This window comes from Schistocerca cancellata, chromosome 3 (assembly GCF_023864275.1).
Source record: "Schistocerca cancellata isolate TAMUIC-IGC-003103 chromosome 3, iqSchCanc2.1, whole genome shotgun sequence".
Classification (NCBI taxonomy): Eukaryota; Metazoa; Arthropoda; class Insecta; order Orthoptera; family Acrididae; genus Schistocerca; species Schistocerca cancellata.
In genome coordinates, this window is record NC_064628.1 from 148,913,176 (window position 1) to 148,930,873 (window position 17,698).

At 42.9% G+C, this 17,698-nt stretch overlaps 1 protein-coding gene across 3 annotated transcripts in view; it reads right to left on the bottom strand.

The window, feature by feature from the left end:
* Positions 1-17,698, bottom strand: part of LOC126174768 (integumentary mucin C.1-like) — a 471,136-nt gene extending 453,438 nt beyond the window's left edge. For all 3 annotated transcript variants that reach the window (XM_049921107.1, XM_049921108.1, XM_049921105.1), the window contains exon 1: positions 17,391-17,698. In XM_049921107.1, the coding sequence (XP_049777064.1) occupies positions 17,391-17,418 (28 nt within the window). In that variant the 5' untranslated portion in view covers positions 17,419-17,698. The remainder of the gene's footprint in view (positions 1-17,390) is intronic.

Genomic DNA, 17,698 nt, shown 5'->3' on the forward strand with positions numbered 1-17,698 from the left:
CTTAACAGGAGTACTGTCGGTCTATGGTTAAGGAGTTAAGGCGTCAGAAAGTGCAGAAACTGAATTCCACGATCGGCAACGCTCGGAACTTCTCGTAAGGATCGCTGCTCCCCAAGTGTTGAGTCGCGCGGATGCCATCCAGCATTCTTGCAGACCAGCGCGTCACAAATCGACAGTTGCCTCTACAGCTACCGTTGAGCATCGAACGTGCGTGTGCAATGACTGAGGCTCTTGGATTTTCAGGGGTTTGCGCAAGATGGATTCCACGAATTGTTACAGCAGACCAAAAGATTTTTAAAAAAGCCATTTCATCTGGACTGTTAAAGGACTTTGCGGCAATTGGAGAGGCCTTTCTGTCAGGAATCGTTACGGCTCATAAAAATTGTGTGCATCACTTTGAGCCGGAAACAAAAACGCAGTCACTGGATGGCACCACCCGCAATCACAAAATCAAGAAATTGAAGACAGCTTCCTGAGCAGGCAAAGTCATGATAGTCTTTTGGGATATTGATGGCGTCATCGTCGTGTCTGTGACAAGAATCCAAAAGAAATTATGCTCCAGCGCGACAATGCCCGGCCACATACAAGTCTCAGAACACGCCGCAAAACTGGGTTCGGAGTCATTGCCTCATTCACTCTATTGGCCAGACTTGGCGCCCTCAGGCTCCATCTGTTCGGGTCACTTAAAGATTTTCTAAGAGGGAGACACTTTGAAGGCGATAACAGCGTAATTCAGCCAGTGAAAACATAGCTGTGAACACAGGACAACACAACGCTGACGTGAGCCTATAAAACGTTATGGGACTGTGTAGAAAATTATTCCATGTAAAAGAAATGTTGATGGAAACTGTCACCAAATTATAACTCTTATGGGTAAATATTTTCTGAAAAAAAAAAAAATTGTGGGTCGTTATTTATTGCAAGATTTTCGTGATATCTCACATTGGTCTACGTGCGCTGTTGTTGTTCAGGGAAATCGTATTTCGTATTTACACTACCTGCGCCACAACGAAGAAAAACATCAAATTAGTGCAAATTATTTGTCTGAAACAGTATTTTCATATTTTCTTGTGACGTGTCATCTCTTCTTTGGGTACGTTAATTACTTCTTGAGTTCCATTTTCTCGTGAATTTTCCGTGACTTACAGAGTATTAATTTACGGAGTACCCCCAGGAAGTGTGACAGAATCGTTAATGTTTACATCTATATAAATAATCTAGTAGAAAGCTTCGACATCTCTTTAACGCTAATTGCAGATGATCCGATTGTCTGTAACAAAGTATCAACGCCAGAAGACTATATTAATTTGCAGAATGACCTGCAGAGGACTAATGAATGGTGCAGGCTCTGGCAGTTGACCATGAACCGAAGTAAATAGAGTATATTGAGCATACATAGGAAAAGAAATCCACTACTGCACACGTACATAACTGGTGAAGAATTTCTGGAAACAGTACCTCCTGCAAAATATCTGGGAATAAATATCCAGAGCGACTTTAAGCAGAGTGACCACATAAATAGTAGAAAAAGCAGATACCGGACTGAGACTCAAAACCATCTCAAGGAAATGTAACTCATCTACTACAGAAGTGACTTGTTAGACCGATTCTTGAGTTTTGTTCATCAATATGGAATCCTTACGACTGATAGGAGAGATAGAGAAGACGCTACAAAGTGAGGCGTGGTTTGTCAAGGGATCGTTTAGTCGGCACGAGAGTTTTACAGAGATGCTCAACGAACTTCAGTTGCAGACGTTAAAAGAGAGTCGTTGTGCATCACGGAGAGGTTTACTATTGAAACTTCACGAGACAACTTTCCGGGAACCGGCAGACAGGATATTACTTTCTCCCACATTCATCTCGCGAAATGACCACACCGAGAAAATTCGAGAAATTTGAGTTAATACGGAGGTTTACCGGCAATCATTCCTCCCACGCACCATTCACGAGTGCAACAGGGAAAGCGGGTGTGGGGAATCAGTTAGTGGTACCAGAAGAACCCTCCACCGTACAACTTTATGTGGCTTGCGAAGTATGCTGTAGATGTAGATAAACATCTTTAGTTGCTACGAAGTTGACTGAAGCACATTCATCACATGTTTTGGACAGAAGTTACATGTAATGTATGTTTAAGACCGCCCTTCGTAGTAATATTTTCTCTGCGGTGTGTTTGCAAGTAAGAGGTGAGTGCGGTTTCGATGTGGCTTACTTAGCACTCTTTACCAGTCGACGAACTCAATGTCTTTGCCAGGCGCTATTTCCGGAGTGATTTGGACTGGCGCCGTTTCACATGTTACGGCACGCTGGTTATACGTCATCAGCGCTGCTGCCAACTGTGTCTTCTGAGGTAGCGCCGACCTTGTTGATTCAAACGGTCCGCTACATTACTAAATCGTCATAAACGTGAGGTAGAAGGATTCTTATCTGATCTTGCCTTGAAAGTTTCTTCGCGCTTTGAAGGTATTGGTGTTATGTTTATTCCTAGCCTAGTCAGTCACTAGGGAACAAATAAATTTCTGCGTATGTATGAAAAATGGGCCGCTTGACGGCATTTAAGATGTAGGTATTATATGTTATTTGATATATGTCTGATGCGTTGCTATTTAAATAATCTGGTCTTAGCGCAATATATCCATATCCATTCATCCACATTCTTACATCCATATCCATCCACACAGTTTATCAAAATGAATGTATGTGTGCATGTTTGTATGTATGTATGATCCACCTCTCCTCGTAGACTACTGGACTGATTTCAGTCAACTAGGTACACATACCGCTTACTGTCTGTAAAGAATCGCTAAGGGGATCAGAACGACGTACCAATCAAAGGGGCGGCGTGAGGGTGAAAAATGACTGTAACCCAGGAAGCGCGAATCCCCACACTTCACTTATCCTTTATTTGAGAATGAGAGCACTTAGTGAATTGCAATAAACTCCAGACATAATTTCAGACCTTTACGAAATTTTTTCTCCCTGACAACCCACATAAAATGCTGAAAGGAAATCCGGTTACCGCTTATTACGTTTTTGCTGTTCCTGTAGTGAAACTGCCGCATCAGACCTGACGTTTTAATTCATTACTTCTTTAGTACTAAATTTATTCACTACACATCTTGCACACATTATTCACGTATACTACTGAATGTACCTGCAAAATTATATCATTGTACGACACGTTGTTTAAGAGATTCGACTCCTTAATCATTGAGCTGCGTAAAAAGGAAAGTTCACGGCAAATTCGCTGCAGATACAGGTGAAATGTACAGGTATGTACTAGTAAGTGTGAGATGTGTTACGTGTATGTGGAATATGTGTGACATGTGCTTGTTTCGAGAAAGTCGCGGATAAAAATTCCTCCTAAACCCCTGGATCGATTTCAGCCCAACTTGGTACATGTATTACTTACTGCCCGGAATCAAATACTGTGGGGGTAGGAACACCAGCCTACTTTTGTGGTAGAGATGGTAACTTGGTAATGTTGTGAGGAGATGGAGAGGAGGAGATGGACGGAGAGGAGTGGGATGAAGAGATGAACTTAGAGGGGGGGGGGGGGGGAGAGGATATGAACTTAGAGGCGGGAAGGAGGTGACGGACGAAGAGAAGGGGAGCAGCTGATGGTCAGAGAGAGGAAGGAGGAGCCGATGGACAGGAAGAACTGCAGAGTATAGGGGTGGACGGGGAAGAAGGAGATGGACTAACAGAAGATTGGAATAAACATATACCAGGAAAACCAGGGTACTAACCTAGTGTTTCTATAATCACGAATAAACTGGTGAAATCAAATAAATGAATTTTACGGTAAAACGCTTCAAAGATACATATGCCAATTTCTACACGTATCTGAGAATTTATTTTTCCATATTGATGAACAAACTACTGAAAATAAATAAATTAATTTTACATAGAACGCTTGAAAGATATGAGTGCCATTTTCTACCCATCTTCGTTGGTGATATCTTCTATTCTTTTTGCGTTTGCTACTTCTTATTGACAAATAAGTTTGTGCATAGTGAAAAAGCAGATAAATTTATGTCCATGATATGTTTCAAGAAATGGCCCATAGTTGCATACTCTGTACAAAATAGCGTCTTTTGCTGTCTGGTCTCTATGTCTCATTTCTTTAGAACAGCCACAGTCTAAAGACAACACTTATTTAATCTTTCTTGCTGCCAGTGGTTCCTTATTATATACTTGGCTGCCTTCACTGTAGCTGTATTCTGCAGCGATGTGCCCGTAATGAAACATCAGGTTACAGAATAAATAGAAGAACAGGTGATGAAGAATACACGGTCATCGCCGGCCGAGGTGGCCGAGCGGTTCTAGGCGCTTCAGACTGGAACTACGAGACCACGATGGTCGCAGGTTCGAATCCTGCCTCGGGCATGGATGTGTGTGATGTGCTTAGGTTAGTTAGGTTTAAGTAGTTCTAAGTTCTAGGGGACTGATGACCTCAGATGTTAAGTCCCATAGTGCTCCGAGCCATTTGATTTGAACCAATACATGGTCCAATAAGTTGATGTGACCACGACCTACGTTCAGGCAAGGTGCAATGATCACTCCCACACGGCAAGTGACGCCACTAGCAATGGAGAGGATATAAAGCGTGTGGGGGAGGGGGGGGCAAACATTGCATCGTTTTCATAATGCAGAAACGGAGCGATTTATCTCATATACAAAAGGGCATGAACATTGGCTTTCGGGCCAAGGGTGGAAGCATTTCCGAAACGGCTAAGTCAGTAAACTTTTTGCGTGACACAGTGATTGAAGCATACTGTATATAGCAAAATGGCGCCAAATCCGGCCCTGAGGCGACTATTGTGCATCACGAGCCATACACGAAGGGGCGAACGACGGCTGCAGAGAGGTGTACGGGAGAAGAGACGTGCAACTGTTGAGTAACTGACCGCCCAGAAGAACCAAGAGGGTACGAGCAGTGTCTCTTGATTGACAGTTCAGCGAATGTTGCTGCGTATGGCCCTTCGCAGCAGGCGAAATTTGCACTCCGGTACCGCAACTGGAAGTCCACTAGGTGGAGGCAGGCGGCCTTTTCAGATGAATCACGTTTTATGATCCATCAGAATGACGACAGGCGAAAGTTAATTAATTGAGATTCGTGCGTCTCTGCAAAGATATATTCGAAGCGTTCAACAACAGCCACCGTCATACTTTAGCAAAATATGTGCCCGAGAACAAGCGACAATTCTCGTCCTACTTACAATTGCTAAACCGTCTCTTGTTGACCAGTCTGGTGTGGCAGATGAAGATAGCTGGACAAAAGAGGAAGTTATAAACTGTGAGCTTAATAAATCGTTTACGCAGTAGAATCATACAAACATACCGCTGTTTGACCATCACACAAACTCTCGGCTGGACGACATAGTAATAAGCGTCCCTGGCGAAGAGAAACAATTGAAAGAGTTGAAAGAAATAAGTCAAAAATGGTTCAAATGGCTCTGAGCACTATGGAACTTAACATCTCAGGTCATCAGTCCCCTAGAACTTAGAACTACTTAAACCTAACTAACCTAAGGACATCACACACATCCATGCCCGAGGCAGGATTCGAACCTGCGACCGTAGCGGTCGCGCGATTCCAGACTGAAGCGCCTAGAAACGCTCGGCCACCAGAAAGGAATAAGTCGCCAGGTCCGTATGGAACTCCGTCGGCTTTACAACGAGTACTCTACGCCATCAGCCCCTTACCTGGCTTGCATTTATCACGAATGTCTGGCCCAGTGCGAAGTCCCAAGCGCAGGTGAAATGAGCGTATGGCATTGTTGGCTGGGAGGCCCCATGCGGCGAAGTTCGGCCGCCGTACTGCAAGTCCTTTAGCGCCACTTCGGCGACTTGCGAGTCAATGATGATGAAATGATGATGAAAGACACACAACACCCAGTCATCACGAGGCAGAGAAAATCCCCGATCCCGCCGTCAATCGAACCCGGGGCCCGTGCGCGGGAAGCGAGAACGCTACCGCAAGAACACGAGCTGCGGGCCCAAGCGCAGGTGACCCCTGTATATAAGGAAGGTAAAAGAACGGTTCTCAAAATTACAGACCAATATCCTTAACATCAGTTTGCTGCAGAATTCTACAACGTATTCTGAGTTCGAATATACACTCCTGGAAATTGAAATAAGAACACCGTGACGGTTTGGATGTACCGTGCACTTTTCAGTGTCCCCTCGACGATCACCAGTGGTGTACGGCCAGTGTAGGAGATCGCTCCCCACACCATGATGCCTGGTGTTGGCCCTGTGTGCCTCGGTCGTATGCAGTCCTGATTGTGGCGCTCACCTGCACGGCGCCAAACACGCATACGACCATCATTGGCACCAAGGCAGAAGCGACTCTCATCGCTGAAGACGACACGTCTCCATTCGTCCCTCCATTCACGCCTGTCGCGACACCACTGGAGGCGGGCTGCACGATGTTGGGGCGTGAGCGGAAGACGGCCTAACGGTGTGCGGGACCGTAGCCCAGCTTCATGGAGACGGTTGCGAATGGTCCTCGCCGATACCCCAGGAGCAACAGTGTCCCTAATTTGCTGGGAAGTGGCGGTGCGGTCCCCTACGGCACTGCGTAGGATCCTACGGTCTTGGCGTGCATCCGTGCGTCGCTGCGGTCCGGTCCCAGGTCGACGGGCACGTGCACCTTCCGCCGACCACTGGCGACAACATCGATGTACTGTGGAGACCTCACGCCCCACGTGTTGAGCAATTCGGCGGTACGTCCTCCCGGCCTCCCGCATGCCCACTATACGCCCTCGCTCAAAGTCCGTCAACTGCACATACGGTTCACGTCCACGCTGTCGCGGCATGCTACCAGTGTTAAAGACTGCGATGGAGCTCCGTATGCCACGGCAAACTGGCTGACACTGACGGCGGCGGTGCACAAATGCTGCGCAGCTAGCGCCATTCGACGGCCAACACCGCGGTTCCTGGTGTGTCCGCTGTGCCGTGCGTGTGATCATTGCTTGTACAGCCCTCTCGCAGTGTCCGGAGCAAGTATGGTGGGTCTGACACACCGGTGTCAATGTGTTCTTTTTTCCATTTCCAGGAGTGTATATTAAATTTCCCAGAGACCGTAAATCTCACTTCCACGAACTAGCGCGGTTTTAGAAGGGTGTTGAAACTCAGATAACGGTTTCTTCAAGTTATATACTCCGAGCTATGGATGAATAGCCACATGAGGATTTCACATTTCTACATTTGACACGGCACCCCACTGCAGGCTGTTAACGAAGGTACGAGCATGCGTAATAGTTTCCCAGATTTGTGAGACATTCGCAGGCTTCTTAAGTAATACAACCCAGTACGTTGATCTCAACGGCGAATGGTCATAAAAGACCAGGGTATCGTCAGGGTAGCTCCAAGGAAGTCTGATAGGACTGCTATTACTTTCTTGTCGGTCGAACAGGGTGGGCAGCAATCTGCGGTTATTTGCTGGTGATGCTGCGATGTACAGAAGTGTGTGGAAGATGACTGACTGTAGTATGATACAAGATAGCGTAGACCAAATTCGTACGTGGCGTGAAGGATGACAGCTCTGACTGAAGAAAAATTTAAGTTATGGGGATGAGTAGAAAAACCCTTATTTTTCAGATACAGCAGTAATAGTGTCCTGCTTGACACAGTCACGTCGTTCAAATATGTAGGCGTGACGTTGCAAAGACAGGTGAGGTTTGTGGTAGAGAAGGCGAATGGTCGATTTCGGTTCATTGAGAGAATTTAGAGAAATGTGGTTCATCTGTAAAGGAGACCACATATATCACGCTAGTTCGACATCTTCTTTAATACTACTCTAGCGTTTAGGATCCACACGAGGTTGGATTAAAGCAGAGCATGGAAGTAACTCAGAAGCGGGATGCTACATTTGTTATCGGCAAGTTCGAACAACGTGCATGTGCTACGGAGGTGGTTTGGAAACTGAAATGAGAACCCCTGGAAGGAAAACGACGTTTTTTCCAGGAACTACTGAGAAAATTTAGAAAACCTATATTCGAAGCTCACTGCAGAGCGACCCACCACGAATTTCTTTCCCGCGCCAACCTCTTCACCTCAGAAAAGCAGTTGCAACCTACATCCTCAATTATTTGCTGGATGTATTCCAATCTCTGCCTTCCCCTGCATCTTTTACCCTCTATAGCTCCCTCTAGTACCAAGGAAGTTATTCCTGATGTCTTAACAGACATGGTGTCATCCTGTCTCTTCTTTTTGTCAGCGTTTTCCATATATTCCTTTCTCCGATTCTGCGCAGAACCTCCTCATTCCTTACCTTATCAGTCCACCTAATTCTCAACATTCGGCTGTAACACATCATTTCAAACGCTTCGATTCTCTTCTCTTCGGGGGTTTCCTATAGTCCACGTTTCACTACCACACAATGCTTTGCTCATTACATTCTCAGAAATTTCCTCTTCAAATTAAGGCCTAAGATTCATACTAACAGACCAGAAATACGTTTTTACCAGTGCTAGTCTGCTTATGATGTCTTCCTTGCTCTGTCAGTCGTGAAATATTTTGCTACGTAGGTAGCAGCATTTCTTAACTTCATGTACGTCATGACCATCAATCCTAATGTTAAGTTTCTTGTTGTTCTCATTTTTGCTACTTCTCATTACTTTCGTGTTTCTTCGGTTTACTCTCAGTCCAAATTCAGTACGTAGTAGACTTCTCATTCCATTCAGCAGATCTTGTATTCTTCTTCACTTTCACTGAGTATAGCAATATCACCAGCAAATGTTATCACTGATATCTTTTCACCCTGAAATTTAAATTCACTCTTGAAGCTTTCTTCTATTTCCATAATTGCTTTTTCGGTACAGATTGAACAGTAGGGGCGAAAGGCTACATCCCTGTCTTACATCCTTTATAATTCGAGCACTTCGTTCTTGGTCTCCCACTCTTACTATTCCCTCTTGGCTCTTGTACTTGTTGTATATTACTCGTCTCTCACTTTAACTTACCCATGTTTTCCTCATAATTTCGAACATCTTGCACCATTTGACAATGTCGAACACTTTTTTCCGGTAAACAAATCCTATGACAGTGACTTGATTTCTCTTTAGTCTTGCTTCCATTCTCAACCGCACCGTCAGAACTGCCTCTCTGGTGGCTTTACCTTTCCTTTAAGTCAAACTTATCGCCATCAAACAGATTCTCAATATTCTTTTCGATTCTTTTGTATATTATTGTTGTTAGCAACTTGGATCATGAACTGGTAAGCTGATTCTCGGACTTGTCAGTTCTTGCAGCCTTTGGAATTGTGTCTATGATATTATTCCGAAAGTCCGATTCTATATTCCCAGTCTCATGCATTCTACACACCAGCGTGAATAGTCATTTTGTTGTCACTTCCCCCAAACATTTTAGTAATACGATAGAACTTTATCTACCTCTTCTGCCTTATTTGGTCTTAAGTCTTCCATATATTTTTTAAAATAACTCTAATACTGGATTCCCTATCCCTTCCTTGCGATGGTTCAAATGGCTCAGAGCACTATGGGACTTAACTTCTCAGGTCATCAGTCCCCTAGAACTTAGAACTAATTAAACCTAACTAACCCAAGGACATCACACACATCCATGCCCGAGGCAGGATTCGAACCTGCGACCGTAGCGGTTGCGCGGTTCCAGACTGTAGCGCGTAGAACCACTTGGCCACTCCGGCCGGCCCTTCCTTGCGACTCCTGTTTCTTCTTTAATCATATCAGTTAAATCTTTCCCCTTATAGAGGTCTTCAATGTACTCTTGCCACCTATCTGCTCTCTGCTCTGCATTTAACAGTGGGATCCTCGTTGCACTCTTAATCTTACCGAACTTGCTGTTGTTTTCATCGAAGGTTGTTTTGACTTCTCTATGTGCTGAGTCAGTTCTTGAGACAATCATTTATTTTTAGGTTTCTTCACATTTTTCACATAGCCATTTCGACTTCGGTTCCCAGCACTTACTATTTGTTTCATTCCTCAGCGATTTGTATTTCTGTATTACTGATTTTCCCTGAATATTTTTGTACTTCCTTCTTTCATCGATCAACTAAGTGGTGGTAAGCTCCTATAAACTGCTGAGGTCATCAGTCCCTAGGCTTACACACTACTTAACCTAACTTAAACTAACACACACCCATGCCCGAGGGAGGACTCGATTCTCCGACAGGGGGAGCCGCGCGAACCGTGACAAGACGCCTGAGGCCATCGATCAACTGAAATAGTTCTTAATTTAAAATTAACAACAGCCTCAGTTGCAATGTTTACCTAGATTTACCTACGTTCCAGTTGGGATAACCCAACCTTCTTCAGAATAAAAGGAACTACGATTTGTCCATAATGGACAACGTCAAAAACTAAAAACTAAAAACTTACTATAAGACAAAAATAATCTTCTTAACAACCAGCTGCAGCTGCGAAAAAAAACTTTTTTTAAGGTTTTCAACCGTTATTCCATCCGCCATAATTTTAGGGAGTAATCATTATACCCTTGCCAACATGTTTTTAGCACTCCCGTTTGCTGAATAGCTGGGATTATCTGGTATTTCAAACCCGTAGTTATCCTCATGCGGCGGTCGCGAAGTGGGGCCGATACTATTTCCCAGATAAGTTATTGCTATATGACGATGTATTACTATATTATAGTGTTTAGTTTTTGACGTTGTCCATTATGAACAAATCGTAGTTCCTTTTATTCTGAAGAAGTTTGGGTTATCCCAACTGAATCCTACGTAAATCTAGGTAAAAATTGCAACTACGGCTGCTGTTAATTTAAAATTAATATTTATACATTTGCTGACAGGGCCACGAAATGTTGAAAATATTGAAATAGATCTGCTACCCATGGTTTCTTCACAGCTACCTGCTTTGTACTTATGTTTCTCTTTCCAACTTCTGTAACTACTCTTCTGAGAGATGTCTTTTCGGCTTCATCCGAACTACCTACCTTATCGCGATACCTATAGCCTTAGAATTTCAAGCGCTTCTCTTCATTCCTTAGTACTTTCATATACCACTTCTTTGAAGATGATTCTTCCTGACTAGTCTCTAAAACTCAAGGCTAATCTTCATCGCTATTAAATTGTGATCTGAATCTACATCTGCTCCTGGGTACGCCTTGCAATACAGTATCTGATTTCTGAATCTCTGCCTGACCATGATGTGATATAACTGAAACCATCCCGCCTTTTCCAAGTATTCCTTCTCCTCTTGTGATTCTTGAACAGAGAACTGGCTATTATTAGCTGATATTTACTGCAGAATTCAATTAGTCTTTTTCCTCTGTGATTCCTAGTAACAAGTCCATATTCTCCTGTAACCATTTCATCTATTCCTTCTGCTACAACCGCATTGCAGTCCGCATGACTATTAGATTTTCATCTCCCATTACGTACTGAATTATCCGTTCAATATCCTCTTATAATTTCGCTGTATCTTCATCTTCAGCTTCCAACGTCGGCATTTGTATCTGAACTATTGTCTAGACCTGAACTACTATATCGGTGTTGGTATGCTGTCTATTCGGATGAGAATAACCCTATCACAGAACTGTTTACAGTAACATACTCTCTGCCTTACCTCCCTATTCGAAATGAATGTTACTTCCATTAAGTCCTTGTATTCTTTCTATTTCACTTCACTGACCCCACTACATCTAGATTGAGACTTTGCATTTCCGTTTCCAGATATTCTGGCTTCGCTAACACCTTTGAACCTCTAACATTCCACACCCCGACTCGTAGCACGTTATCCTTCCGTTGGTTGTTCAACCTTTGTCTTATGGTCACCTCCTCCTTGGCAGTCCTCTCTCGTAGATCTGAATGGGGACTATTCTGGGATCTTTTTCCAATGGAGAGATCATCTTGATACTCTTCAATCACATGCCACATGTCTTGTGGAAACACGTGCTGTGTCTTTAATGCAGTGGTTTCCATTGTCTTCTGCATCCTCATGCTCTTGGTCATTGCTGATTCTTCCGCCTCTAGGGCAGTTTCCCATCCCAGTGGCAAGAGAGTCAGCTCAACCTCTGTCTGCTCCTCCGCTCTCTCTCCTTATGGGCCATTTAGATACTTGTTTAGCTCTCACCCTATCTGTGAGTGGTACAGGAAAGGAAGCGACTAGTAGTGATATGGGGTTTCTTCTGCAACGCACCGTACTGAGGTTTGCCGTGTATGGATGTAAATGTAGACGTAGAGCGGACAGTTGGACACATGCGTGTGCGGTGTGAAACGTCTGAAAGCAAACTTCCTGCAACAACCGTCGGAAGGGTCCAGATTGAAGGTGGGAGCACTATATGGTCTGCTGAATCTTTTCGTAACATTTCCTGGGTGATCTCATCATTTCGAGAAGCACATAGGATCATTAGAAGTCTGTACCTACCCTTGGGAACCATGTCCACCCCAGCATTCCATTTATTTTCCCTAGACACGATGGTATCTAACATTAGGACAATTTAAAGTGTTACACAGCACGCAGTGTACATGAATGCTTCGAAGAACACCAGGTTTAGTGTGCCGTACTCCGCTGGCTACTAACGTCCGCGGATTGAAACCTACTCGAAAATGTAGGGCGGTTCGTGCCATTGAACCTAGCGCAGCTGTCCATGGCAGTGTAATCGGCATACCTCCACATTCCTATCGTTATCTTCCACAACCTCTTTGACTCTCTTCCTGCACATCTATCGCTGCAAAAGGTAGTTATTCAGGCTTTTGGCAGGTGATCACATTAATGTAACTGAAAAGTTTAGTTCATTTCTTACCCATGGAGGCTGGCTGCACAGGCCTATTGTAACACACTGTAACCTATCTCGTTATCTTTTTTCTTTTACGTTTTTCGTTTGCTCGTTCATTAAATCTGAAATATGCTTCCTGAAAGAGGGATAACTTTCACTCAAGACTGAGTTTTGGGAACATAATAAATTCAGACATTTCTCTTAGGTCAATCTGCACGTTTCTAAATCTAACGTTGTAACTTTTTTCTCTTTGAACTACTACTCGTTTCGATGAATTACATTCCCAAAGTACCTTCTCTGTTCTCAAACTATCGGCTGCAGCTTTACACCCGTGGCCTAAGTGTACCGTGTTGGACCAGTAAGGTAATTATAACGCCCTGAGTCTTACTTTCGATCACCACTGCATATATTTTGAATAAGAATCATCAATAATGAGTTTGAAGACTCGCCGTATAAGGAGTCATCCTCATCTTGCCAGCGGCACTGCCAAAGAGGGTAGAGAAGCAGACAAAGCTTTATAGAACCCTTCTGTCCCTGTGGTAGGAAACATCCCCTAAAATGCGGAAGAATCAGCAATGATCAATGGCATGAGGATGCAGAGGCAATCGAAACCACTGTATTAAAGAGATACAATGCATAATCACAGGACATGAGGCTTATAATTGAAAAGCGTCATGGCAGTCTTTTCATTGGCAAAAGATACCAGAACTGAAGAAGGGAACTGATAAGATTGAGAGACCCATAGGGGAAAGACTGAATAACCAATGAAAGAGTAACGTTCTACGAGTAGGAGCTTGGCAGGGAAGCTAGAAAATCTGGATATAGTAAGAGTTAGTGGAATGATATGGAATGAAGATAAGCAATTCTGGTCAGACGAATGTAAGGTAATATAAATAGTAGCAGAAAGTGGTACAAGTGTAGCAGAATTTGTTTAAATAGGAAAGTAGGGCAGAGAGTGAGTTACAGTGAACAGTTTAGTTACGGGAGTCTGTCAGAATCAACAGCAAACCAGCGCCTACAAAAATAATGAACGTGTTAAGTAAAGCCACGCAGGGACAAGCGACCATTTTTTTTAAATATGCGTAGATCTGTAGTTAAGCTGGCTATGTCACATAAAATGTCATACAGGAGGTGAAGAATGACTTTATTGATCACAAAGTATGCATGACGCATTTCGGAACTATTTCCATATTCAGAAATCCAAGTGTGAAGGTGGCACAAGGACAAAAGCGTGACTAGTTGTGTGCGTGGCATGATATGACAGACTACAAAAATATTTCGCATATACATACCGACGTTATAAGTTTAAGGTGGTGAGGACAAAATGTACATAAAAACATTGAACGGGTAATCCATATGTAAAGGGAAATGATAATCTGATAATCATTATGGATTGGAACGTGGTGATAGGGGAAGGTATAGAAGAAAGGGTTACGAGGGAATGTGGGCTTGGTAGAGGAAATGAGAAGAGAGGGAAGTTTATTGAGCTTTGCAATACATGTCAGATAGTCGTAACGAATACAGTATTCAAAAATCACAAGAGTAACAGTTATGCTTGGAAAAGGCCCCGAGACACGGCTAGACGTCAGATTGATTGGTGAGACATAGATTCCGCAATTAGATAGTGGATTGTAAGCTGTACCCAGGAATAGATATAGACTTAGTTTAATAACGATGAAGAGTAGATTCAAGTGTAAGTGAATCGTCCGGAAGAATCAGTGTCGAAAGAAGTATGATACTGAAGTACTGAGGAATGATCATATCTCGGAAAAAGGCAATTACAGAAGTTGGGTAAACGTAGGTGAAATACAGGAGAAGGTAAAGAAAACAGAGGAAAATTTCAACTGATCGGAGAGAGAAGAAAGACCAAAATCTTCATGCAAAGACGGGAATTCAGCAATATAAGTCACTTAGGAATGAAATACATCGGAAGTGCACGGAAGGCAAAGCGAAATGGATACACGAATGATGTGAAAAAATAGAAAAAGAAATTTTCTTAGGAAGGCCAGATTTAGCATTTATAAAAGTCAAAACAGTCTTCCGGGAAATGAAAACTTCGTGACAAAATCAAGAGCGCAATGGAAATCCCACTGTTAACGCAGGGGAGAGAGCGGATGGACAGAAAGGGTACACTGAAGGTCTGTACGAGAGGGAAGACACGTCTGATGACGGGACAGAAGAAGAAATGCTATCAGAATCAGAGTTTAACAAAGCTTTGGAAGATTTCTGATCAAATAAGACGGAAGGCATGGACAACAATCCAACTGAATTTCTAAAATCATTCAGGGAAGTAGCAGCCAAATGACTATTCAAGTTGATGTACAGAATCTATGAGTCTGTAAACGTACCATCATATTTCGGAAAAATACCAGGTTCTCAATTCTGAAGATAGCAAGTGCAGTTAAGTGTGAGAACTATCACACAATCAGCTTAAAAGTTTATGTGCAAACTGCTGGTAAGAATAACGTATAGAAGCAGAGGTAAATACATTAACAGGGGTTCTGACGTTGCGCTAGTTGATTGAAGCAAGGCTTACGAAGAATAAATACATATGCATAGGATTTGTCGAGCCACAAAAAGCGTTGAATGCTTAAAACCGTGGAAAGTGTCTCAAATTCTGAGTAAAAAGAATAGTAAATTACTGGGAAAAACAAGAAATATTCAACATATGCAGGAACCAAGAGGGAATAAAAAGAATTGAAGACGAAGAAAGAAGTGGTTGCATTAAAAATGGTGTAAGACGTAGATGTAGTCTTTCGCCACTATTTCTCCTCTGTACATCGAAGAAGCAGTCACGGAATGGTTTAAAACTCAGGGCGAATGTGTCAAAATGATAAGATTCCCTAAACACATTGCTACTGTCAGTGAAAATGCGGTTGAATTGCTGGAGCTACTGAATGAAATGAACAGTCTACAGAGTAAAGAATAAGTGTAGAGAATAAACCAATGTAAGACGAAAGTAATGAGGAGTGGTAGTAATGAGATTACCGATGAACTTAAGATCAAAATTGGTGACCACAAAGTAGATCAAGTTGAGGACTTTTGGAAACCTGGAAGCAAGTAACAAATGACGAAGGCAAGGAGGACATAGAAAGCAATCTAGCACATGTAAAGGAACATTCCTGACCGAAAGAAGTCTATTGTCCCAACCAGAGAAAACAATTTTTAAGAATGTACATACGTTTGGAGTACAGCATTGTAGGGTAGCGAATAATGGACTGTGGGAAAACCGGATAAAGAGAAACGAAGCATTTGCGATTCTATAAAAGGACGTTGAATAATAGGTGGAGTGATAAGATAACAAGTGGAAAACGTTGACAAGAAGAAGGAACAGGATGACTGGGCTTGTTTTTAAACGCCAGGGAATAATTTCAACGTTACAAACGGGTGTTTTAGAGAGTGTGAATTGTAGGAGAAGATAGGAACTGGAAAACATACAGCAAATAATTGAAAGTGTAGGATGCAAATGTCTCTCTGAGATCAAGAAGTGGGCGCGGGAGTGGTAGTGCTGGCAAACCGCGTCAAACTAATCAGAAGACTGACGAGTCAAAAAGTAACTTTAAACCAAAGCTTGGTATGTGGTTAGCCAAATCAGAACCATAGCTCTCTCTCAAGAGTCTATGCTGAGAAGCAGGTAACTGCTGAGAAACGACGCAGAAGTATATCACACTGCCGAGTGCTTGCTTTTCTACGAATTTGTAAGAGACGTATTTTCAAATTGCGCTGCTTACATTTTACTTTAATATTTTTTACCATTTATTCATAAGACTGGAGTTCGGACACCAGGACGAGGTTTCTTTTTAGACAAACATATGTGTGCGTGTAATGTGCTCATTACATACTAACAAAAATAAATATTGATCGACATATTGACAACTAAGACGAGAACATGAACTGTGTTCGTTTCTATTACTGTGTCTGTGTCTTCAGCATGTATTTTCGGCGAGACAACCACAGTGATATCGATATTTATAATCTTTCGCAGGAAATTACGAAGTAAAAATGTCGAATTGTAGGTCTTTCTGATTTTCCTACAGGATCATGTGCGAACTGGGAGACTGTAACATTCTCGAAACAAACGAGTTTCTTACCCCATCGACAGAGCTTTACCCGTGTACTATATTACCAACAGTCAATAGTAGGCAGATTATTACCATCTGTTGCAGTTATAACGTGAAGTAGAGCAGTACATAAAATTATTCTGCAAATGGGTTGACTCTTTTATTAACTGAATGCATTGCACAGATCACTCACTAGTTTCTGAGATAGGCATCTAATCACTACAGGCAGGTGATGGGAAGGGTAACATTCGCTAAGTTAGTATCAAATAGTTACAAATACTACACAGTGAGCCAGTGTTTTGCTGTTTGTGTATTGCACAGGCAGACTTTACGTAACTGAAATGACCATAATTTTGTGAGCACACTAACACTTCCCAAACAACTTTGCCACCGTACAATATGCCGTATTCCTCAAATGATTTCAGTACCGTATACTGTACATATTCTGATTTTGTATATAAACATATCAACTACAAATATATTCAGATTCTGCATACGTAAGTAAAGCGCAATCACACAAGTCCATGCTTTCAGAACCGTGCATTCCAGTAAATTAAGAAAACACCTAAGCAGAACTGCGGAAACAACATTCGCAGGAAGGTGCGTCACCTGATGTATGCGCTGCAATCGCCTTCATGTAGACAGGAAGAAATTACGAATAAATTTAAATTAATCCTTGTCGGCGGTGAAACGAGTGAAGGTGTAGCAAAGCTGGTGCAGTAGCAACGCGTTGTATTCTCAGCTGTGGCGCGAACTTTTGCATACTGACGAGAACGATGTGCCCCGTGTCAGAAGGCGGCAGGTGTGGACACGGGGCCACTACCAGACTGCACCAGCGGTCGTGACGCGGAGTGCGGTCGTGCAGTTGCTACTGCTGTCCACAGTGGTCAGCACGACCGCAGACTTGTACACGTACG